Source organism: Episyrphus balteatus, chromosome 1 (genome assembly GCF_945859705.1).
Source record: "Episyrphus balteatus chromosome 1, idEpiBalt1.1, whole genome shotgun sequence".
Taxonomy (NCBI): domain Eukaryota; kingdom Metazoa; phylum Arthropoda; class Insecta; order Diptera; family Syrphidae; genus Episyrphus; species Episyrphus balteatus.
The window spans coordinates 37,841,988-37,866,592 of record NC_079134.1 but is presented as its reverse complement, the minus strand read 5'-3'; the positions used below and the strand labels follow the sequence as shown (position 1 = coordinate 37,866,592).

The 24,605-nt window shown below is 30.3% G+C and overlaps 1 protein-coding gene across 1 annotated transcript; it reads right to left on the bottom strand.

The window, feature by feature from the left end:
- Positions 1-21,594: 21,594 nt before the first annotated feature.
- Positions 21,595-23,380, bottom strand: LOC129907379 (uncharacterized). The gene is made up of 4 exons (XM_055983540.1): positions 23,246-23,380; positions 22,912-23,177; positions 22,598-22,838; positions 21,595-22,518 (listed from the first exon to the last, which is right to left on the bottom strand). Exons 1-4 carry the CDS (start codon positions 23,322-23,324, stop codon positions 22,124-22,126), a joined length of 981 nt encoding a protein of 326 aa, XP_055839515.1. The 5' UTR covers positions 23,325-23,380; the 3' UTR covers positions 21,595-22,123.
- Between the last annotated feature and the right edge of the window lie 1,225 nt (positions 23,381-24,605).

Sequence of the window (24,605 nt, the reverse complement as noted above, 5' to 3'; positions counted from 1 at the left end):
ATACAATCAACAGTATACAACTCACTCTATACCCTATAACTGATAGGATCATCCTTTCTTTTCAGCATCACTTATAGATGACATCTTCCTTGACACCCTCTGGCGACAAAAACTCTGGGCTGCTAATGCATGTAATTCATCAGCACAAATTGTGCCGACCATTGACCTGCAAAACCCAACAATAAAATACATTTTCTTTTTATATATTTTTTTTTTTTGTGTGTTTTGTCTTGGAAAAAGAAAAATCTAAAATGGAAACGACATAATAAAAGATGAATCTCACGCAGAAGCTCTCAGATCTTCACCCATCTCTATGTGTAATGTCATGCGGATTTAAAGGATATTCCATCAACGTTAAGGGGTTCATAAATTTTCCAGTTCAACTCGTTGTATTTTGTTGGTTTTGCTTTTATTTTTTTTTTTTTTTGTTGTATTTTTTTCTTAGCCAACAACCAACAATGAAAATGTATCACTGTTTGTTATAGTATGTTTACAGTGTCTTTATACACATTCGAAGTCTTTTGATTGTTTCATAATCCGTTTTTCTTTTTTTTGTTGAGCCTAAAATGAGGCGTTTTTGTTTTCTGACAACATTCTGGACTCAACATGAAACATGAACAAAATCCATTGAAGAAAGGGGAGCCTCCCAGTCCAACCACCGCACAGTGTTGCCTTTGGCGCTTTTTGGTGTCAAAATTCATTTGCACGATCATCTCTGAACGTAAAGTCGTAAAATTTGGTACATTGAAAAAACTGCCAACTTTTTATAGAATTTTCTTTTTCAAAACAGTATTCAAATACCTATATTAGATCTTAGATTATTTATGATTCATAGATTCATATTCTATAAAAAAAATTCAAAAATAATTGAAAAAATACATATATAAGTATCTCACGTTATATCACGTTTTTTTTTTAATATTTACTTTAAAACATAGTTGGCAACCATAAAATCCCAAAATATTAAATTAAATAATAAAATAGAAGCGAAGCCAAAATTTTTCTAATTACAACAAGAGACCATAAAATGTGTTTTACTAATTTGGCACTTTTTGGATTTGGTTTTCAAAATTTTTGAATTTTTGTATGGAATAGCTATGAATCAATGAATCATATATCTAAGATCTAATACCTTTTTGACATGAATGTCGCGAAATTTTTAGCATTAATACAGTTTTAAAAAAGAAAATTCTATTTTAATTATTATTCTGGCCAATAATTAGGAGCCGCTATTTTGAATAAAAAAAAGTATTCTCCATACTAATAACCTTTAATGTACTGAATTTTATGATATTTCGTCAAAAACTAGCTTTTGACGTCGAGAAGTACCAAAGGCACTACCTTGAACCACCGTAGCATCGCCGCCGCCGCCCCACAGTGTGTGAGCCCATACAAAAGTTTATCATAAATACTTGCAGCTAAGTTTTTGGAGTTTTAATATCTTTTTTTGTGTTTTTATGTCAGGAATAAAAAAAAAATTACAAATTAACAAATTAAACAACAACAAAATTAATTTTTTTTTATATATTAACAAAAATATACTTTTCGTAAGGTTTTTGGTGTGCTGAACTCGAATCCGAAGTCAGAAAAATTCTATCATATCACGTTTTTGAAATATTCCCGTTAGAAAATCTGAAATGTCGTTTTTTAACAGTTTTTGAGGTTATGTTCTTAAACGTGGTGATTTATTTTAAATAAATTTGTGACAGTTTCTAAAAGAACTAAATGTTGTCTTTTAAAGCCCGTGCAAATCTTTTCAATATCTTTTTTCTACTTTGAGAAATCTTAAGTTGAATTCAATTTGTTTTGTTTATCTTCTCTATACAAAAAAATCGTGTGTTTATTTGCGTTTCATATCAAATCTAGAATAGTTTTTTGTCAATCGCTTTCAAATTTTGAAATAACGTTTTATTTGCATTTTCGTAAATTCTTATATCGGCGAGGTTGGTAAATACGCTATAATACACAGTAGAGCGTGGCCGGGTCAAGTAATTATACTAAAAATTTTGTATGCAGAAAAATATAATTTTTTTCTTGTTGAAAACAATATTTAAAATATTTTTAATTACATAAACAGCTTTTTGTTACTTGTGTATGGCTAAATTATAAAAAACATCGATTTTTTTCAGTTTTGTGATCCCCTTGCCTTGAAGCTGTTTCTCAAAAAATGAATTATTTTGAGTACTTGACTCGTAGCACATAAATGTGAATATTTCTGGCAATAGCAAACAGAAGCAGACCAAACTTTGCCAATATTAAGTATAGACCTAAGGCAAAATAATATAAAAAAATTGTCGATATAATTTTCAATGTTTTTTTTTTTAATTAAATTTAAAAATTAAATTTTTTTTTGCTATTTATCAAAGAAATTTTAATAACTCATATATAATTTTATAAATTTAAATTTTTTTGTTATACGTTTTACAACAACACTCAAATAAACAATATAACATTAACAAAATTTTTCAAACATTAACCAAACGTGAAATATACACTCTCAAAGTTTCGCATAAATTCCTCAAAATATTTTCGATTTCCGAGGTTCTCATGTTTCGGAGCTTATTTTGAATACATAACCTGGGTTATTTTCTAAGATAAATATTTTTTCATATGAGTTGACACTTCTTAATTATATTTTAATAGCAAAAATATTAATTTTTAACAAAAAAAAAAATATTTGGGCACATTTTTCACATCAAATAGGTACCAAATGACTAAAAAGTTATTTGGAAGGAAAATTTTTCTTTTTCTTGGTACAGTACAACCCACTTAATTGCTTACCTTTCGATAGGCCCGGAAAAAAATTATTAAACATCAAAAAATGCCATTACAGTGCTATAACTTTTCCTAAGGCAAGTAGTTTATTCTTTATTTTGACTCAAGTTGTTTCATTATGTGGTTTTTAAGATTTAAGTTTTAAAGATGAAATTTAGAAAAAAAAATTATTTGTTTTTTAGTTGATTCTGTATAAAATTTTGCAATAGGTATTATGGACCGTTTATTATCATTATTTAATAAACTGGTAGTTTTTAGTCAAATACCAAAGAATTCATTCTAATAAATATCAAAGTTCCTAAAAAGAACTAAAACATAATTTTTTCAGGAAAACCCTATTTCTATATTTTTTTATTTGCATTAAAATTTTAGTAAGGGTCATTTTTGAGAAGTTTTTTTCAATGTGTTTTTTTTTCGGGGGGCAAACTCTTCAAATGCAATATTGTTCTACATATCTAGCAGTTTAATAATATATAGGTGAGACTATGTTGCGACGAGTTGCGCTATTTGAAAAACACTAATGTTTAAAAAAAAACAACGAAAAAAGTGCAAAGTTTTTTAAGTGTGTACTTCAACCCCTCCGTATGAAAAAATAGAGTGGCATATACAATTAATTTTTTTTTTAATACCATAAATACCTTGATTGTCAATATCCAAAAAAAAATCGTGTTTACCCAAAAATAGTACGAGTTGCAAAATACCGTACTGTGCGGTGGTGGTGCGGCTGTAGTGCGGCGGCGGCGGAGAAGTAAGTACGAGAATCTAGTCAAGGCTGCAGTGCGACTTTACTTCAGCTGTAATGCGGCAGAATAGAAGTTTTTGAACATAGTACCGTTGTGGTTTGGCGGCGGTGCTGAGGCTGTGGTTTAGCGGAATTCCATTTTTACTCGGAAAAAATGTAAAATATTAAGACCTCATCCGAAAGACTGAGGGTGTAGTGTATGTATTATCTTAGACCATTATTCGAGTTTGAATTTAAAATCCTGGCCTAGCATATACCTACTCGAATACACACACACATATACATATAAATACAAAAAAGTTATTCATGTCACGTGAATGAATTGAAATTGAAGAACGCAATTTCATGACGCGGCATGCTTCTTTGGGAGCCAAAGTAGGTACACGTTGTACATACCCAACGAAAGGAGTTCTTCCCGATAGATAGAAGGTTCTCCTTGTAATTTCACTCACTCAAACTATCAAGTATTAAAAAAAAAAAACCTTTTTTTGGAAGGGAAATTTAGGAGGATACAAACGGCAACCAAAAGAAGACGATGAACACAATAAAGAGGATCCTTTTTTTGGCCACCTTATATTTATTCCTGTTATATATTTTTTTTCTTCGTCATCGTCGTCGGCTCTTGTTTGCTTCGTTTTTTTTTTTTTTTTTGATAAAAAAACCTTAAGTTTAAGTTGAGGAGATATGTAAAGGTGGAGATGATGATTTTGCCTTTCTTGACAAAAAAGGACCTTGTTCTGTTGATTACAATGATGAGGACGAAGACGATGGGACCAACGAATATTATTACAACATGATGCGTTCAGTAATAAGTAGCGGAAAGATAAATTTACACTTTAGACTTTTTTGTTTGTTTTTTGGTTATTTTATTAAATATCATCAGGATGGTATAAGTTTTATTGGGTTTTTCTTTTTATTTTTTGGAAAAATAATAAAGATTGGTAGGTACTCTCGCATAAGTCATAAATAGAAGCTTGGCACCTGCCGTTGAGTTGAATTTAAGGACATTTGATGTCATTTACTATCAAACAAAAAACAATATACAAAAAAAACAGAAATGAAAGCGAACAAAAGTGTTTTATGCGTGACTTGTAAGATTTCAAGTTTTTGAAAGTAATTTTATAAAGCAGAAGAAAATGTCAAAGTTTCTGGCAGGAGTAAGTACTTTAAAACAGAGCAGAAATTTATTGAAACGGAAAGACGGATGAAAATCAATGAGTGTCTTGAGAAAGTGATTCGGAAAAACGTCTGCTAAGGGTGTCTGTGTTTGGACACAAAAAAGTTGAGAGTTTGAGATAACAGTTTGGGGGACGACTTTTTTTCTTTAGGTTTTACAAATACCTACTTTATTTCGTTTTAACTTAATGGATTTTTATGTAAGAAAGGGAAATTCTGGAATTCTGAATGACAAAGATATCTGATAGGATGATGCATAATCCCAGTAACCTAACTTGTATTGTTTACTACTTACTTCCTTAAACCTTTGCTTGAGTTATTTGTTGATTTGTCGGGTGCACCAGTTAATTTGTTAGACTCACCCATTGATTTAACCTGGTAAGCCTGTTGATTAACCAATACCATACCGAAGAATCTAGTGAATCGGATACGCGCAGAACTCTAAAATCAACTGGACATACCGCAAAGTTTGTCCGAAAGTACATTCTAGTACCAAAATGGACCTAGTTAAATCGAAATTGGACCCCTATTTCAAAGAACCAAGAAATCTCGAACAAGACTATTAACACTGGTTTACAGCCAAAATGGACACTAAATCCCATCATTTCAGGGACTTGGAAATCACTTTAAAAAAAATTACGATGGATACGTTTCGAGATATGATTTTTTAAAGTTTTTTGCTGTTGTTTTTTTTCCATTCTACTTAGTATTCGGGCTTTATCTTGAGTAATAAAAGACTAATCTGAACAAAAAAGCCGGCGACTGAAAGGGGAGTAATAAGCAACAAACGCTAGAACAACTTTTCTGGGTCACTCCAGATGTTTAAGTGCAATGTATTAAAACATTTAAAAATAAATCGAGTTTTTAAAGAAAATTTCTGCAAAAAAAAACATTATTACTTAAAGAAAAAATCAAAATCTTTCGAATCTTCATAGTTTTAAATTTTTTATGTAGGTATAGTACACTTTCTGGCAAAGAGAAAAAGATAATTTTCCTCAAAATCTATGGATAAATTATAAAGATATGATAGTTTTTGTAACAATCAGTATTTTCGACTTTTTCTGTTACTTTTTGAGTTTTTGTCTTTAACTTGAAAAGCAAGCTGAATTTGAAAATTTCTATTAAGTAATTTTTTGTAGATAATTAAATTTTCTGTCGATATGTATCCTTTAAAAAAAAATTTAAATTGAAATATTGTAAAAAACTTAAGAAAAACTATTCATAAAAGAGAAAAAAAAACGAAATTTTTGATGTTTTTACTAAAAGGTATATTTTTATCATTTGCGCATTTATAGATGTTGAACATGTAAAAGAGAAAAGAAGATACTTTATCTTTCAACATAATGGTCACAAAAATTGAATATACGGCTAAAATTGGATAAAATATAGACTTTCAAAATCTACTGTTTTTGGTCTTTTTGAACCATTTTTCTTTAACTAATATTTTTAAAAATGGTTTTATTGTATGCATGTTTTATTTAAAACTACTTTTTATCATTAATTTAAACCATGAAGCCACTTAATGCAAAACAAATAGTAAATCTGTTTTCATTTGAAACATTTTATAAAATACAAAAATAGTTTCGGGATTAAGGACAAACCAATTAAACGTAGCCAAATTATTCCCAGATAAAGACGGTAAGGGCGAAGACGCGTACTCATCTTCTCAGTTACCGTCTTTGTCTGTGAATAGTTTAGGTAATATTTAATTTGTTTTTCATGAAACTTCTAGAACATCATCTTTATCATGAGCCCTTTACACCCACCAAGTTTCACGAAAAAATGTTGCTTCTGAAACGAGATATAAACTGGATAACAAGCGTCAAAATGTCCTCAAAGTTAAAATGGAATGGCCGCACAGTATTGCGCTTGGTGCTAGAATTTTTAAGTAAACCACTTCAAAACTACCTGTAGTTTACCGATATTTTGTATGGAACCATTAAAAATTAAGTCTTGTCGGGTTAACATAAAGATAGGGACTTGAAACGTTGCATTTATTTCGAAACTTTTGAGCCCGTATGCGCATTTGAATTCATCCATTTTCAATATAAGGGACACCCTAATCCCTAGTGTATAATGTGTATACCTACCTACAACCGCTAAATGTACACGTTCAGATCTTAATATACGTTTTAGGCTTTCTATCCAAATATATTCTTTTACCCTAAGCTAAAATATTTTACCCACAAAAACGAATAACTTAAATTTAATCGATTTTGCTTAACAAAGTTTCTTAATTTCACTAAAACCAAACTGATTCGGCAAGTTAAAAATTAATTTCTTTAAAATGTAACTTCAATCAACTTGATTCCAAGTGAGAACAAAAAAATCTACAAAAAAAAAACAAGTATTTTACTATCGAAATGTTTCAATCTCTTCCTTTCCTTTTTTTCTCAATCATCATGATAAAGACAATTAAATAGAGCACAAAAATAAAAGAAAAAAACTGCAAAAAAAAAACAGTGTTAATTCTTCAAGGGCACTTCGTACATTACATAGATTCTCAAGGACTAACACTCCATTTTCTGGTATATATCTTAATGGCAATAAAAAGGAAAAATTCAATCTAAAAAGGATTACGGAAATTATTTTCAACCAAAAAGAAAAAAAACTAGTTTCCAATGATGAACCCATGAACCGCAGTATATCTTTTAGACTTTAGATAGGTACTTTGCAACCATGGCCTTGCCCACTTCTTCCATTCGTACACAATTCGATTTAACAGGATATCTAAACCTCATCTATTCGACACTTAAAAGCACGCATTCTGGTAGAAAATCCTTATCTAATAGTACCGGCAATGTATAATGCCTTATAACCGTTACATTGTTTTTACCAAATTCCACCACCAAAGTGAATAGGGTTGCCAATGAACCTCGAGACAGAAGGACTCAATGAAATTAAAGAACTGGGATTTCAAAAAATCCTTTGCATTTTCTTTGAAATTTCTAGGCGGTAACACTCCTTTACCGCACTTCAAGAGAACCAATTCTCTACCAACAAAATGGTGGTTTAGATTTTTTTTAACAAAGGAATTTATTCCACCCAATATTCTACACACCCAATTCAACATAGAATATCCCTTCATCCCCTCCGAAAAAACCGCATACAAATTAATTTCGCGGAAAATACTAAATTAATTACCTAGTTGATCTATTTTTATTGAATCTTCCTCAGTCGTCCCTTTGCGAGGGCTCTAAAATAAATCTACTGCTGTGATTTTCAGATGATTTAAAGGATTACAACCAATTTTAATCTTTATATATTTTATGAATTTAGTTTTTGCTTTATAACCGTTTAACATTGAACATTAAAAAATATTAGCACAAAAAGTGTGGTAAATAAAATCTAGGTTATGCCATTTTGTTTGCAGTTTTGAAGGGATATTATTCTATTCAATTGCAAATTTAAAAAAACAAAAAGCAAGAGAAGAAAAAAAAAACTAATTCAATGGGAATTGCTTTTTCAAAATTAAATATTTCGTACAAAAAAGGAAGAGTATGAAATTCTTTTTATAGCTATGCATATAATCGAGAAAACGAGCAACCTAATTAACCGTTAATTTAATTTGATTCTATGAAAACATGCACTTACCTTATACCATTACATGATATTCAGTCATTATGCTTTTAAATGGTTTCATAACAGTTTTTTTTTTTTTTGTTGTTGGTGAATTACAGTGAACACCGTTTATATGAATTTAAATTTTCAAAAATAAAGTAATTTTTATTTTTCGTGGTAACTAATGGCCTTTGTTTTTTTTAGTGTTCTTGGTTTCATTTAATTATACTTATCATGTAGATTTCCATTGACTTCAATAATCATTTTTAGCAAAAAACAAAACCGACTTCCATGGATCAAAACTGGGTTTTATGGTTTTTAAAATAGTTCCTATGGCTTAAAGTTAACGAAATTGAAATGGGACCACACTGCAGCCACCAGCTTTCCAATACAAAAAGAATTATCAAAATTGGTTCACTCAGTCCAAAGTTATGCGGTAACAAACATAAAAAAAAAAAAAAAAAAAAAAATACAGACGAATTGAATACCTCCTCCTTTTTGGAAGTCGGTAAAAAGTAAAGAAATACTTACATAATGTACAATGATGGAGAAGACCGAGAAAGTGGTTATCGTAAGTCAGTTCGTGTCGGTCTGTGTCATGTCTACACACATCTTTTAAATTCCACTATTCCATTGTATATTGAAAATACGATACGTGAATACATAATAGTAAAAAAGTACGTATACACCAGAGTGACCAATCTTCTGTATTTAATTTTTAAGCGTTTTTTTATTGACAACTTTATTTGAGCTTACTGATATTTATGTACTCTTACATTTAAAAAAGAGGTTGTCTGTAAAGCCGGTGTACGGAGATGACTTTACGTGATAACGTGTGTTTTTGTTTAAAATGAGTCAATTGAAGCGTTTATTTATTTCAAACAATCATAATTTAAAAGAAAAACCTAAACAAAATTACCTTTTTTCTTTTCTTATTATATAAATTTTTTATTTTAAAAGCTTACATAAAAAGACAAAAATTGCTTCTAAAGAATAAAACCATCTTTAAATTTTTACAATGCGCAAAAAATATTAAAATAATTTATTAAAAACAATCATTTCTTATGAAAAAAGTGAAAAAATCACTTCCATCACCCAAAAATTCATTTTTTTGATATAACAACCTATAATAAGTTTTATACCACCTGAAAGCTTATTGCTTCAGCTCAAAATATATATATCGATCATGTCTATTAGACATCTACAAATCAATTTTCATCAAAAAAAGGCAAAAAAACATATTATTTTATCTTCTCACGCTATTGATTCAATTTTTTTCAATGACAACCTATGCAAATTTTATATCATGTGAAAGCTCATTATGTCACCTTTCATATGATGTTTCAATCTTGTTTCTTGTTTCTTAATCAAATTTGTAACTGCTCTAGATCAAAAGATATAACTTGTTGAAAAATAGAACTTTATTTTACCATTATCTCAAAATTTTGAATACAAAACTGATTGAAGTTTCGCACAAATATAGTCCTGTCTTTTATCTATCTATACGATATAAATTTCATTCATTTATGTGTTTAAGAAAAAAAGATAAAAATAAAACACGGTTAAAAACGGATAAAAAAAATTGGGACAAAAAAACTTGTTTTTTCCGTTATTCTTTCAAAAATAATTTTAAAATACCAATTTTTTGTACATGTATGCACACGGTCATAGACTACATGTTCTATAAGTGAACACTAACAAAAATTTTTTAAAATACAAAATTCACCCAAAAATACCCCAAAATAGGTAGGTGTTTTTCAAAATTTTATATTTCGAAACGCAGATACTTTAAAAAAAATCCGTATTAGACCCCTAACTTTTTTTTATTATCTTTTGAATGACGTTTTTAAATTGTCAAAAAAAACTGTCCCCTACTTATTATCACGTCAAAAAATGAAAATATATTTCAAAGACTCACAATGTTTAAATGTAAAATTAAAAACTTCAGTTTATAACACATTTTTTATTTGTATAATTTTAATACCAGAATTACAATTCAAATTACAGATAACCGGTCTTGATTGTATTATTTGATGCACATTATAGGGCCATTTAGATTTCTGATATACAAAAAATATTTTAGAAGATTGAATTGAATAGCACTCGAAGGATTTAGTATTTAAACTATTTTGTATATGTAGATTAAAATCGTAAATCCTTTGATTAAAAAATTAACATACTTATTCATGATTATATCCGTTTACATCAAAAATGCTTGGCTTTTGGATTTATTTTAATCTCATATAAAGGTCGATGGATAACATTATGAAGTTTATTTTCAATTTTGTTCTAATTGTGAGCAACTGCTACACTATTATCTGCTTTGGAATTTCGTTTTTATTAGCTTGTTAAAAGATGAGGTATTTGATCATTTGGAAAAATTTTAAGTAAAATTGTCACTATTTGGTTAAAGTTCTTAAAGCGATAAAAAATTATGTTAACGAAGGTTGACCAGAAACTGTTAAAATCTTCTTAATTCGTATTACATTCACAATACAGTTTTTCTTTATCGATCAAGTTGTATTAAGAGAACAGAACAGTCAGTAACTCATAACACGCCTCCATCAAAACCACTGGAGTACTGTGCAATGCAAATGTTTTCAAAGAAGGTGTTGAAGGAATAGTTTTAAGCGCCGCATGATGACTAAGTAGGTTGACCGCTATTTTATTCATTAATATCAGAAGCGTGGTTCAAAAGCTATAGCTAGATAAAAAAAAAAAGTTTAACCAACAAAAATTTGTTTATTTCAGAAACGGCATAAGTCCAGCGACTTGAAAGGCTTAAAAGCCCGCTCAGACTTGAAAAAAAAGTTTATATTTTAAAGGTTTTTTCTGAAATAAACGATTCAAATGAATTAATGCACTAAACTCGCTCACTCAAAAGGACAAATGAGTTAGAAGACCAAGTTTATGGTAGTCAGCGCAACAAGAGCTGGAGGGAGCAGAAGTATAGGTCTCCAAAAGCCGCACACAATGGCTTGCATTGCAAATGTTGTGTAGGCTCTATGTCCCCCTAGGAATCACCAACGCACGCAATAAGTCAAGCAAGTACGGTTTTTTGAAGTAAAAACTCAACGAAGCTCAAACTTGTGGGTTGGTTTGGATACGAATAAGTTCTAAACGGTTAAAGCAATTAATTTGATTCCAAGGACTTCTTTGTAGAACGCTTAAGCTTCTACAAGAATACATCATACTTTTTTGAAAATAATGAATTTTCAGTGATTTTTTAATTTTTTTTTTAAATCCGACCTTGAATATCTTTAGAATGGTTAGATTAATAAAAAAAAAAAAAAGAGGTTGTCTGTAAAGCCGGTTTACGGACGATGATTTTACGTGATAACGTTGTCAGAAAACAGGTTGTGTGCTTTTCTTTAAAATGAGTCAATTGAAGCGTTTACTTTTTTCAAACAATCATAATTTACAAGAAAAAGCTAAAAAAAAAACCTTTTTTATTTTCTCATTATATTAATTTTTGTATTTTAAAAGCTTACAAAAAAAAAATATGCAATTTAAAAGCCAAGTATTTCATTAATTCCATTTTTTTCCCTAACAACCTTTAAAAAATTTTACACCATCTGAAAGCTTATTGTCTTAGCTCAAAATATATAATATCGATCAGGTCTATGAGACATCTACAAAAAGAGCTAGAATTTTTTGAACTCGATCAGATTTCAAAGCAAAAAAAACATTTATTTTTATGTTCTCACGCTATGGAATCAATTTTTTTGTTTGACAACCTATACAAAAATGTATACCATGTGAAAGCTTATTATTTAACCTTTCATATGACTTAACAATCTCATTTCAAAGATGCCTACAAAAGAAGTTAGAATTTTTTAAAGTCAACCATGTCGAATTTGCAGACTGAGATTACGGTACTTCCCACACTGGTGGCTGTTCGGGGGGCAACAGATCTCCACTGGTGTTTTGAGGTTTTTCGCAAGTTTCTTGATTTAACATCGTGTAGCTTGTAGTTAGTCTAACGTTATGTATGATATACCAAATGAAAGGTAATTGTATCAGGATGCTCATTCTATCTGCTCTTGGTTAAAAGTTATAACCTGTTGAATTCTAAAACTTTATTTTACCGTTATCTCAAAATTGTGTTTACGAAAATGATTGAAACTTCGCACACATTTAGTGGTGGTCATTGTCTATCATTACTCCATATATTTTATTTGTGTATCTATTAAAGAAAAAAAGATAAAAATAAAAAACGATGAAAATCGGTTAAAAACGGTCAAAAAACGTGTTTTTTAAAAACTTGTTTCTTCCATTATTCAGTCAAAACTCACTAAACGATTCCTATTGATGTATGCATAAGGTTAAAACCTACAAGTCCTATAAGTTTGAGATTTTTTGAACGCTCCAAAAAAAAGCTAAAAATCAAAAACTACCCAAAAATACCCCTAAAAAAACAAGGTGTTTTTAAAAATACATATTTCGAAACGCAGAGTGTTGGAAAAAAATCCGTATCAGACGCCTACTTTTTTTCCCTCATCTTTCACTTGGCACCTTAAGAATTGTCAAATCCCTACAAAAAATCATCATTTTGTCATAGCCCCAATACGTGTACAACGTTCAAACAAAACGTTATAGCTTAGTTTCAAAATTTTTTAGAATTTTTTCTTAAATGCAGTTATTCTTAAATTAGTCTCATCTATCTATAGCAAAAAAATAAACTCTCTACAACTTCGCGTTTAGATTTTAGCCCAAATTTCATCTTTCCGTTTTACCCCTGTTTACCCTATTAAATGACGGAATTTTTAAAAATCCTTCATTTGGATTAAGCTTTAGGTTATTATCTTTCAAATAAATTATAGAAGATTTTTGTATCTCTAGTTTATTTTTAATTTTTAATTGAAATTTTTGCCGCAAGAGTGGAACGTTAGAAAATGGCGTCACTTTTTTGTGGTGGCTGCCATGGTTCATCGATTTATAAGACGTTATCACGTCAAAAGTTAACAATACCTTTTTTGTGGAACAATCTATTTCTTAAAGTCACATAAATTAAAGTAGTTCAACTTCAATTTATTTTTTCCCTCAGTGTATTAATGAAGAAAAATCACTCTGCTATTTCGATTTGGATATTTCGATTTGGTAACTAGTTGAATAATTTTTATTGTGACAATCTTAGTTGGGGACTTTTAATAAAAAAGAGTGTTCAGCTGTGAATAAATGAGTGAAGTTAAAGAATCAAGTTTACATACATATACATATATTAGGGTGGGTTAAAAAAAATCGAAATTCATTTTTTCGATTTTGTACTTCAAAAAATCGATTGCTAGACACCTCTTAAATATACACACCAAATATAAACTCTTTATATGTATTAATGGGAAGGTCCTCCGCTTTGCAATTTTCCATTTTTACATCAAGCTTCTACTAAAAAAAAATCAGTTTTTTATAATTCGACTTTTTTGCAAATTTCTTTACATATTCTTATTTGAAAATAATAAATTTTCAGTGAACTGGAAAATTTTTAAAAGTTAAAAATGTTTTTATAATTTTTTTTAACTTTGACCTCGAATATCTTTAAAATGGTTAGATTAATGAAAAAAGTTAACAAACCTTTTCTGTGGAGAAATCTGTTTCCTACAAGAATATGTCTTGCGCGTTTGATTATTATAATTTTTCAATTTGTCATAAAATAAAGAACAAAAAACGAAAGAAATTTGCAAAAAAGTCGATTTATAAGAAAATGATTTTTTGATGTAAAAATGGAAAATTGCGAAGCGGAGGACCTTTCCATTAATATAAAGAGCTCATTTTTGGTGTGTATATTCTAGAATTTCGATTTTTTTTACCTACCCTAATACCCATGTTGTTAATTTTTTGTATCTTTTCATACAAAGCCCCTCTTCGCTTACCGGACATAATATTTGTCAAAGAATTTTTATTTCGAAAGCGTTCAGTGAAAGTTCCCTTTTTCTGATTATCCTCAGCTGCATCGGTTGCCTAGAGTGATATTTCAAATTAGAATTTTTGAACGCATTCGTTGACCCAAACCAAACTAACTGCTCTCCTATAAACTCTGAAACAGGTGAACTCCTTGTTCACCTCGAAACTGCGAGTTTCAACAGTGCCGTTATATTCCAAACGCCAAGAATTCTTTTAAATCAAAATTAAGAGTAATAAGTCAAACTGCCAAATCTTCAGTAAAATAGGTAACTTCCACTTTCAAACTTAAATCGTAAAATATCGTTCAATATGGTTAACAGTTACCAAAAGTATCCTTAAACAAATGGCCGCGTAAAATTGACAAATAGCACCACAACACATGGCGGTTAACCATTGAAATTTTCTTTTAAAACGATTTCCCCGTATAATTGCCCATAAACCACCTGCAGCAGTCCTTAAATGAAATAATCTAACCCAAAGCCTATTTAATACCTTTTTGCGAAGGATCCTTTAAAATTTTCCAAATGACCTCTTTCCTCCTCTGCTTATATTTAACTCTCGCATTATTCCGCTAAAATGAAAATCCCTTATCGCTTCGTAAAATAATATTTTCCTAGCCTCGCGCTTATGAATGGCAACGAGCTCAAAAACATGTCGAAAAGAGCTAAAATCATTATCCTGGAATTCCTATCCTATACCCATCAATGTTTGTATACTCATTGCCATCGGTATATATCACCCGTCAGCCATTTATACTATTGAGGATACTACTTTCAAAATAGGGGACACAAAACAGACCGATAGAAAGAGAGAGAAAAAAGATGATTACATTGAACGAAAGTATACGAATGCTAGAGTATGAGAGAATCATTTGTATCCGAGGATAAGGACATTGGATTTATCAAATTGGCAGTTCCAACCAGCACCACATAAAACCTACTGGTGCTTCCTTTCCTCCGCATTCATCGGTTTGATCTTCTTTGCGACAATCCGGGGCTATACAAATGAAAGGCTAATGCTTGTGCAATGCCACTACAAGCCGGTCCATTTCGTCTGTCCAATTTTCCAACAAACTGTACAACTATCTCTCCTCCCCTCTCTCAATCCGGAATTACACCACAGGAGCACACGAATTTGTATACATTCATCGGGAGTTTCTGTGTGCTGGCGGAAACTAGGAGACCCAATTGCATGTGGTATGGCTACACTATCGCAGTAGTTTACATTTGATGATGGCAAATTATTGTAGGCCTCATGCTCCTCTCCAATTCCAATATTGGCCTTAAAGTCTGGGGTTGGCAATAATGACGATGGGCTATTCGGTTTTGGCCAATGTGTATAGTTCTGTTGGTGTGCGAGGTCTGATGGAATTGGAACTTTGTGTTGTTGCTATTTTGTTTCTTGTTGTTGTTTTTTTTTTTTTTTTACTTTATTTCCATGTAAAATGTTTTTGCGATTCTTGTTTCCTGGTGATGAGCTTGTCCCTATGCACTTTTGAACTGTCGATATCTTGTTGTAGCAAAGTTGCAACTGTGTTGGCATTTATACCAATGTCCATGGCAATTTCACACAACACACTGGATTACTCTTAAATATCAGGATGGCAAAAAGTGGGTTGAATTTGGGGTTCTTTTTGGGACACTAATGGATTCGTAAATTGAAATTCGATTTAATGAAAATGAAATTCATTGTCATTTTCTCATCGAAACGAGAGAGGTAAAATAATGTTCAATCAATTAAATACAACAATACGAGTATGTTTGGGGTTTTTTTTTAAATTGACGAAACAAAATGGGGAAATAAAAAAAAATCAAAATTGTAAGTTCAAGGTCCACTTTGCATTCAAGATTACATGACTTTCGTCATAAATTCAGCAGAAATCCACTTAATTTAAGATGAACATTGTCTTACTTTTATAATAATAAATAAATATAAAAAGATAAGCGGATTTCCACTTAATTTAAGACGGACGTATCTTTGCATAAAACCATGCAGGAATCCGCTTGTTTTCAGGTGGCCTAGAAATAATAATGCACAACTTTAAAGTCAACACCAGTGGCAACATCTTTCAAAAGACTGTACAGCTGCTTCCATTTATGCCTACGCGGCGGCGATATTGACATAATCAAGAGAGTGGAGTCAGTAGCACTTTTGTTAGCATTGAAACGGTTGCAGCAAAAATGGGTTTAAAGGTCAATAAGGGCATAACGAAGAGGATATGATATCAAAAACAGGACACAGGTACCGCAAGCAATGAGACCTTAATCAAATTGGCGTAAGAAGTGTGTAAACTTGTTTTTGAATGTTATCCATGTTCCAATTATTTTTGAAACATTTTTAAAATAGGGGTTTTTAGAGCCAAAAAATCGTTTTTGATCTAATTGAATTTTTTAAAAGTTGTTTCTAAAAATGTTCCAAATTGTTTGGCCTCTAAGTTCAGTATTTCGAAAATAAGGGACCAAAAACAAAAAATTCTAGACCCCGTTTTTTAGAATTTTTAAGTTTTTATATTTTTTTTTTTCAACTTTTAAAAGTGTTCTAACCATTATTCCAAAATATTGGTGTCGTCAAATTTATATTTTTGAAGATATCGCTTTCGAAACTTTTTTTCAAAAAAATACTTTTTTTTAATAGAATATTAAACACGAAAATCCACTTTCAAAACAGTCAAACTTCCATAACTCGAGCTCCCTTAACGAAGTCTCTATAAGTCGATGTTTTTTTTAAGAACTTTGCTTATAAAACAGTAGGTTTTCAGTTATTGTTGTCATTTCTTTAAGTCGAAGTTTCTCTAACTCGAATTTTTCTTCTTCCATTTTGAGACTTGGACTTTAAGAAGATTTACTACATCGCGAGGCATCGTGCTGTTTTTAAATTTTCAAAAATTTCCATAGGCCCCCCTTTTTCGAAAAATAAAATTCCAAAAGTTGTTCCAAGTTGAAGCGTAATATTTCATAAGCCAAACCAAAAATTGCTAAGGAAAATTTATTAAAATAAAAACCCCACCGACTACCGCTCTCTAAAATGGAACAAAAACGTTCCCATATTTTATCAAAAACAAATGAAAAATGAAGATTTTAGATTTTTTAAATTTTTAAAGTTAGAAAAAAATATAGTTTTTTCAAATTAATTCAAGGTAATAAATTATAAAAAATAAATTGCATGACTGGGGTCGCACGTACTTGCTCTTATGCTTAAAGTAACTATAATGTTAAAGCTTTTTATTCAAGAAATTTAAAATTTGATATTTTGAAGAAATTTTATAAGTAGTATAAAAAAATTAAATCTGTTTTTATAAAATTAAACTCCGTTTTAAATTATCTTAAAACAAAAAACAAATATGTATTTTTAGAAAAAAAATTTCGAAAATTGTAGGAGCCGTTTTTTAAAAAAATAATTTTTTATGTATAAAAATTTTTTAACATTTTTCAAAAAAAAAGTTGGTATGCCATTTTGAGAAAATAATTAATTTACACATAAAAACTAAATTTCAAAATTTTTCATTGATCCGTTTTCAAAAAATTGATTTTTCAAAAAAAAACTTTGAAATATTTTTTAAAAATCCAAAAATGCGTTTTTTGAAAATTTTCTAAATTTTTAATATTATCTTTACTTACACACGTTTGAATAAAAAATTTCATTTAAATCGGGTTAATATTGTACGAGATATTCAGAAATGAAAAAACCCGTTCTATGACAGGTACCGTTAATAACGGTACAAAAAATATTTTTTTATTTGGCTCTTATGTGTAGTACTACACACAAAAATTTTAATCAAAATCGTTAGAGCCGTTTTTGAAAAAAATTAACTTTTCTATTTCCGTTATATGGCAGGTACCGTTAGTTTTGGCCATAAAAAAAAATTTCAATTTCCCCTCTAGGGAATCACCAAAAACTGCTAACTACCAAGTTTGAAGAAAATCACTTCACTCGTTTAGGCTGCAGCTCCAGATAGAGACAGACACACAGACAGACAGACAGACAGACAGACAGACAGACAGACAGACAGAATTGCCGGACCCACTTTTTTGGCATTCTCCATCATCGTAATGTCATGTAAAATTGTTATCTCGAGTTCGATTTTTTTACGAATCCTAAACTTGCCCTATAGTACCTATATCGCAAGTAAAAAAGTTAACGTCATAGCAAAAAAAAAAAATCGGGCCCCACTTTTTCGAACTCCAGTAATCAAAAACTTGTTCCAGGTTGTTCTAGGGCTCTTGTAAAATGTTCCAGACTTTTGCTTCTTAATAATTCAAATTTCTACTATGAAAAGTTTCAAAAACAATGCTCCCCCGGCCCCCCCTTTTGTGAAATCCAAAATCTAAAAGTTGTTCCAAGTGCAAAACCACTCAAATACAAATGTTCCAAAGATTCATTAAAAAATATTAAGTTTAATTATTTGAATATCAATTTGAAATACAATTTAAAAAAAAATTAACTTTTAGATAAAAAAAAATTGATTTTGTTTTTTTTATCAAATTTTCGAAAGTGGCACATTGAATCTTTTTGAAATTTTGGTTTTAGATGTTGATTAATAACACTGATTCACAGCCAAAATGGACACTCAATCCGACTATTTTTTTCTAACGTACTTTATTTATTTATTTAATACAGCTAAATACTAGCTTCAATTTACATGAATTAACAAATTTTAACAAAACATAATAATTAGGTATAAATTACAAAATCGAGTAAAAATTTGATTGAAATTTAGGAGACAAATTAAGTGATTGGTCAAACAAATTATGAAATCTATTATTGAAAACATTAAATAAACTGAACATTACATTTAAAGGAGAAAAACGTTCGTAATTGGTACGAGAGTTTGAGATTAATATACTATTGGGGACATTTCTGAAATTGCGTTGAGGAATATTAAAATTAATGCGAGACAAAAGGTGCAAAGTGTCTATTTTCCCATTAATTAAATTTTACAACGAACGGAAAACATAAATAAGACCTGAAGACAAGGCATGTCAATAAGTTTGAGTCTGTCTATGTATGGGGGGAGGTTGTAAGCAGTGATACCACTTTACTTCAATTGAAGTAGATCTACTTCTTTTTTTTCAAAAAAAAATTAAATCTACTTCCTACTTCGCACCATCACAAAAATATCGAAATCTATTTCATTTTAAAATATCTGTTCCAATCTACTTCAAATGATCAAAATATGAGCCAAATCTACTCCTTTTTTCAGAAAACCAAATATTTGACTAAAAATAGTTATAAAATAATGTATAGAAATGTGTTTGTACCGAAAATATGGGGTTTGAAAGAATTAAAATTTTTGGTTTAGTTGTTTTTGATAATTAAATTATTTAACTTAAATACCTACATTTAATAGAATTATTTTTTTTTTATATAGATTTGTATAAAAAAAGAATATTTTGAAATCTACTTCGATTTTTCTCAATTTACTTCCATTTTTCTTCAAATCTACTTCGACTTTTTTTCTGCAAGTGGTAACGCTGGTTGTAAGGGTTGTCCCACAATAAGCCTCTTAAGGCAAACCGCAAAAACCTTTTTTGAACTCGTTCTAGCCTCGCTATGTGACACTCATAATGAGGTGACCAAACCTGACAAGCGTACTCTAGGATGGGTCTAACAAAAGTTACAAATAGCTGTTTTGCAATAAAAGGATTGGAAAACTTCCACCGAGAAGCGAATTGGCTTTATTGCTTATGGAACTGATGTGTTCTATAAATTCCAGTTTAGGATCAAATAAGAAACCAAGAACAGAAACTTGACTTACATTCGACAAGGAAACACTTTGACCTCAGGGACTCGGAAATCACTTTAAAAAAAATTACGATTGATACGTTTTTGAGATATGATTTTTCAAAGTTTTTTTTTCGTTGGTTTTTCCAGCCTACTTAGTATTCGGGCTAAATCTTGAGTAAAAAACGACTTATATGTATCCTTGTAAAAAAATTTTAAATTTAAATATTGTAAAAAACTTAAGAAAAAATGTTCAAAAAAAACAAATTTTTGATGTTTTTACTAAGTGGTTTAAAGAAAAATGATTCAAAAAGACCAACAATACTAGACAGACAACTTTAACAAGTTATTGTCACAACTAATTTTGTAAACCAGCATAATCTTGTTTCTATAACTACATTTTAATGAAAATAAAATTAATTTATCTATCTATCTACTAGATTTTGAAATTCCATATTTTATCCAATTTTAGCCGTATTCAAGTTTTGTGACCATTATGTTGAAAGATAAAGTGTCTTCTTTTCTCATTTACATGTTCAATATCTATAAATGCTCTACTGATAAAAACAGACCATTTAGTAAAAACATCAAAAATTTCGTTTTTTCTCTTTCTTGAATAGTTTTTCTTAAGTTTTTCACAATATTTAAAATTAAATTTTTTTAAAAGGATACATATCGATAGTAAATTTAATTATCTACAAAAAATTACTCAATAAAAATTTTCAAATTCGGCTTGCTTTTAACGTTATAGACAAAAACTCAAAAAGTAACAGAAAAAGAAAGAAAATATTGATCGTTATAAAAATGGTCATATTCTTATAGCTAATCCATAGATTTTTAAGAAAATTATTTTTTATCTTGGCCAGAAAGTTAACTTTATATAAAAAATTTAAAACTATGAGGATTCGAAAGATTTTGATTTTTTCTTTCAATAATAAAGTTTTTTTTGCAAAAAATTAATTTAAAAAATTGATTTTTTTAAAATGTTTTAATACATTGCACTTAAACATCTGGAGTGACCCAGAAAAGTTGTTCTTGCTTATTTACTCAGTTTTCAGGCACAGGCTTTTCTGTTCAAATAAGTCATTTATTACTCAAGATATAGCCCGAATACTAAAAGTAGGCTGGAAAAAACAACGAAAAAAAACTTTCAAAAACCATATTTCGAAAACCTATCGATAAATATTTTTTTAGATAAGATTTTCGAGTTTTTTGGGCTCAAATCTATACGAAAAGTATGACGACACTTGGTGCCGTTATTTTTTTTTTTTTTTGCAAAATTGTTTTCAAAAAATTATTTTAAAAAATTATTTATTTTTTTAAACGATTCTAACCACTTTAAAAAATTGTTTTCTAAAAATGCATCTTAATAAAAGAAATCAAATTGCATACTTTTTTTGGAGTTCAAATAAATTTAAGATGTTGTATTTTTTTTCGCTGAAATAGAATGTAGAGTCCGTTTAACTCGATCACGTCAGTTTTTCAAAAAAGTTTTCACTAACACCCTGAAACTTTTTTGATGTCTTCTCGAATACCTGGCATGATATGGCAAAATAGACTTCGGATTCGGTTTCAGCGATCCAAATATAATGAGCATAGTCGCATATTGAAAGAGAAAATTTAAACATTATAAGTGGTTCATTGTCTGTGTTTAAGTTATAAATTGATTTTTAAAATTCCATAATAAAACTAGTTTTAAAATTGTTTTTATTTACATAATATTTCTTGAAATATTACAATTATTCTAAATATCTATATATTTTTTTAAATTATGTCCTTAACATTTTAAAACCCCACTGTACTCTAATACCCAAAAATAATAATAATTATGAAACTAAAAGCTGTGTATAGAAATGTCCGAGTATAAACATTCCAGAGGTCCTTTTGTCCTGCAGCTGATGATGATGATGATGATGCCGAGGCTATATATACTGTCCCTACATATAACAGGGATAATGTTGTTAACATTTGCAAATATCCCTCCACGAATTGATAGGATATGACGATGATGATGACGTCCAACGATGCAATATTGACGATGATGATGTTGTTGATGATGATAATGATGATGTTTACCTCACGGGATGTTTTGTAATTGTTGGCCAATTAAGTTGCGTAAGTCCCGAGTTTAGTTTGGGTGCTGAATTGGTTTATAGGTATTTTCAATGTGATGATGTATCCTGGGATATTGAGTATCGGCAATGGGCATTCATCTCGTTAGGATACAAAATGCAAGGCTTGCAACTATTACGGTTTTATTGACAATTCTCGTTGTTGTTGCAATAGTCTCCGAACAATATTTTCACCGAAAGGTCTCCAATTTCGTTCATTCTGTTGCTGTTGCTCCTGAAAACCTCCTCCACGTCGACTACTGCTATTGACAATTTCAAAAAGAGGTAGACTTGCATAATTACCATTTTCAACATTCCTTCCATTCAATGTGGTTGTGGCGGGTGAAAATGGCGGCGGCGGCGTCATCAGGAGCGACTGCTGAGGAGGATGAGGAGAACGACCACCTGGAAGGCATCCAGCACCAGAGCCAACAGCATCCTCGCAATTTATTGAGATGTCAAATGGAAACTGCGTTCGATGCAGGGCCAGCAGTTGCTGGCGAATCAATTGCTCCACCGGCAAATGAGATGCTAATATTGAATTTTAAGTGGAAAATCCTTGTATTTTTTTTTTTTTTTTCTGATTATGATTTTGAAGCTATGTATATACCTGATTGGGGGACGAAGAATAGAAGACCAATACCGCCAGAATGGGTGGTTGGCCAACTGACAGGTTGTCCTAGTGAAATAGGACCTCGTTGCCGTTGATCTGAATCGACTGGTGGCATTATGTTTGGGACAGCAGCAATATTGCTTTGGTGCATTGTTGTGGCATGCTGCTGTTGGGTAATATCAACATTTGGACAGGTCGGGTCACCATCGCAATCAGCCTGATTCATTAAAGGCTTGTTCTTGCATTTGACAAATAATATCAATCTATATAAAGAGTTTTTCTCTTTTTTTTTTTGTCTGGAATTAGCTTACCGGATTAAGCTGCTGGAATAACGGTGGCTGATGGGTAAGACCGCTGCTAGCTCTCGAATGGGGATCACCAGGTGTAATGAGGAATTCATTTGGGAGAGTTAATTGTTCCTGTGAATGACGTAGATAAAATGGTGGATGTCCATATCCGCCAATTGGTCGAATGGGTGATTCGTTTCGGGTATCCAAGTCAATAGAAGAGGGTCTATCTGATGGAGGTCGACTTTTGGGTGGTATTATCCAGGAATATGTTATTGTTCCCGGTTCAACTAAACAAATATTGAGGGGAGGTGCAAACACAGTGAAAAATTAAGATATTTTGAAAAATGCAACTCACAAGCTATCGTGTCACAATGACCCACGTTGGCCATAATACAAAAAACGTAAAGACCAAAGATAACGGATGAACTGTTCATGATTGGAAGCAAAGCTATTCTGAATAGCTATGGGACAAGCTCATGATAATAATATTTATTTCTTTGTTTTGAAACGAACATCAGTCAATAAAAAATAATTACAACAACAACAAGAGTAGAAAACGAATTCAAATTGAGATTATGTAGAAACTAATGAACTGCATGTTGAGATGGAACTTGTACGTGATTTCTGTACGGAAGCAACGTTGTTTGAGAAAAGTCGCATTCAATTATATTTTTTTTTTTTTACTTTGACCGTTTTGTACTAGCTGACGATGAGAAAATAATTTTTTTTTTTTTTGTTTATTAGTTGATTGTAATCTGCATGAGTTTAAGCTTTTTTGTTTGATATTTTGTATAAGCTTTTAAGAGTAATTTCAGAGATGAGATAAAGCTTGTTTTTAGAGGGGGTAAACCTAAGATCTTGTTAAGTTCGATGATGCAAGTTTTGCTCAATTTAAGAAGCTGTTATGTGCGATGGGAACAATAATTTTGTTTATTTAATGCGAACTTTGCTAGAGTTTATGTAGATTGGAGGCTTGTTGTTAGACTCGGAAAAATTCACTTTAAACATCTTTTGTTTATATGAATTTTTACAGTACGGACCAGAGTGCAAGCAAAGACAATGATTAACTCTTTAAATTTTAGTTTGTTAATATTTTGATGAGCAGTAGTTCGCAAATTTTTTTAAGATCCACGCCTCTTAAAAAGAAACAAAGAATTTAGGTTTTTATTTCGCTTATATTCGTTATGATCTCGATTTCTTATACGTTCTAAGCAGCTGCATTGAACATTTTTCAATACAAGTTTCATTGCCGATTGCGCATGACAAATGTACACCCGTATTTCGAATGTCAACTATCAACTGTTAGATGATAAATTTTGAAATTGAATTTTTCAATTTCATTTTAATAGATAACGTTTGGCATCATTTTCGGTTTTTAAAACTTATGTGAATAGAGTAATAATTTTTTTTATATTTAGTACCTACAAATAAAATAGGCATTTAAAAAAAAAAATTGTTACACTCATGAAACTTGGCAAAAGGTTTGCTTTTGGGATAAGAACCAAGGACAAAAAAAGGATAAGAGGGAGGGGGTGAAGGTCAAAAATATAATGCAAAAAATTGTTTGGCGAATATCATCATATGACACATGTTTTCAAGGTATTTTTTGATGCTGAATCTAATGACATAAAATTAAAGTCAATACGATTGCTCTAAGAAAAGTTATTGCCGATTTAAAACAAGGGTGCTTGTTTTTTGACTTCAACAAGTAAAAT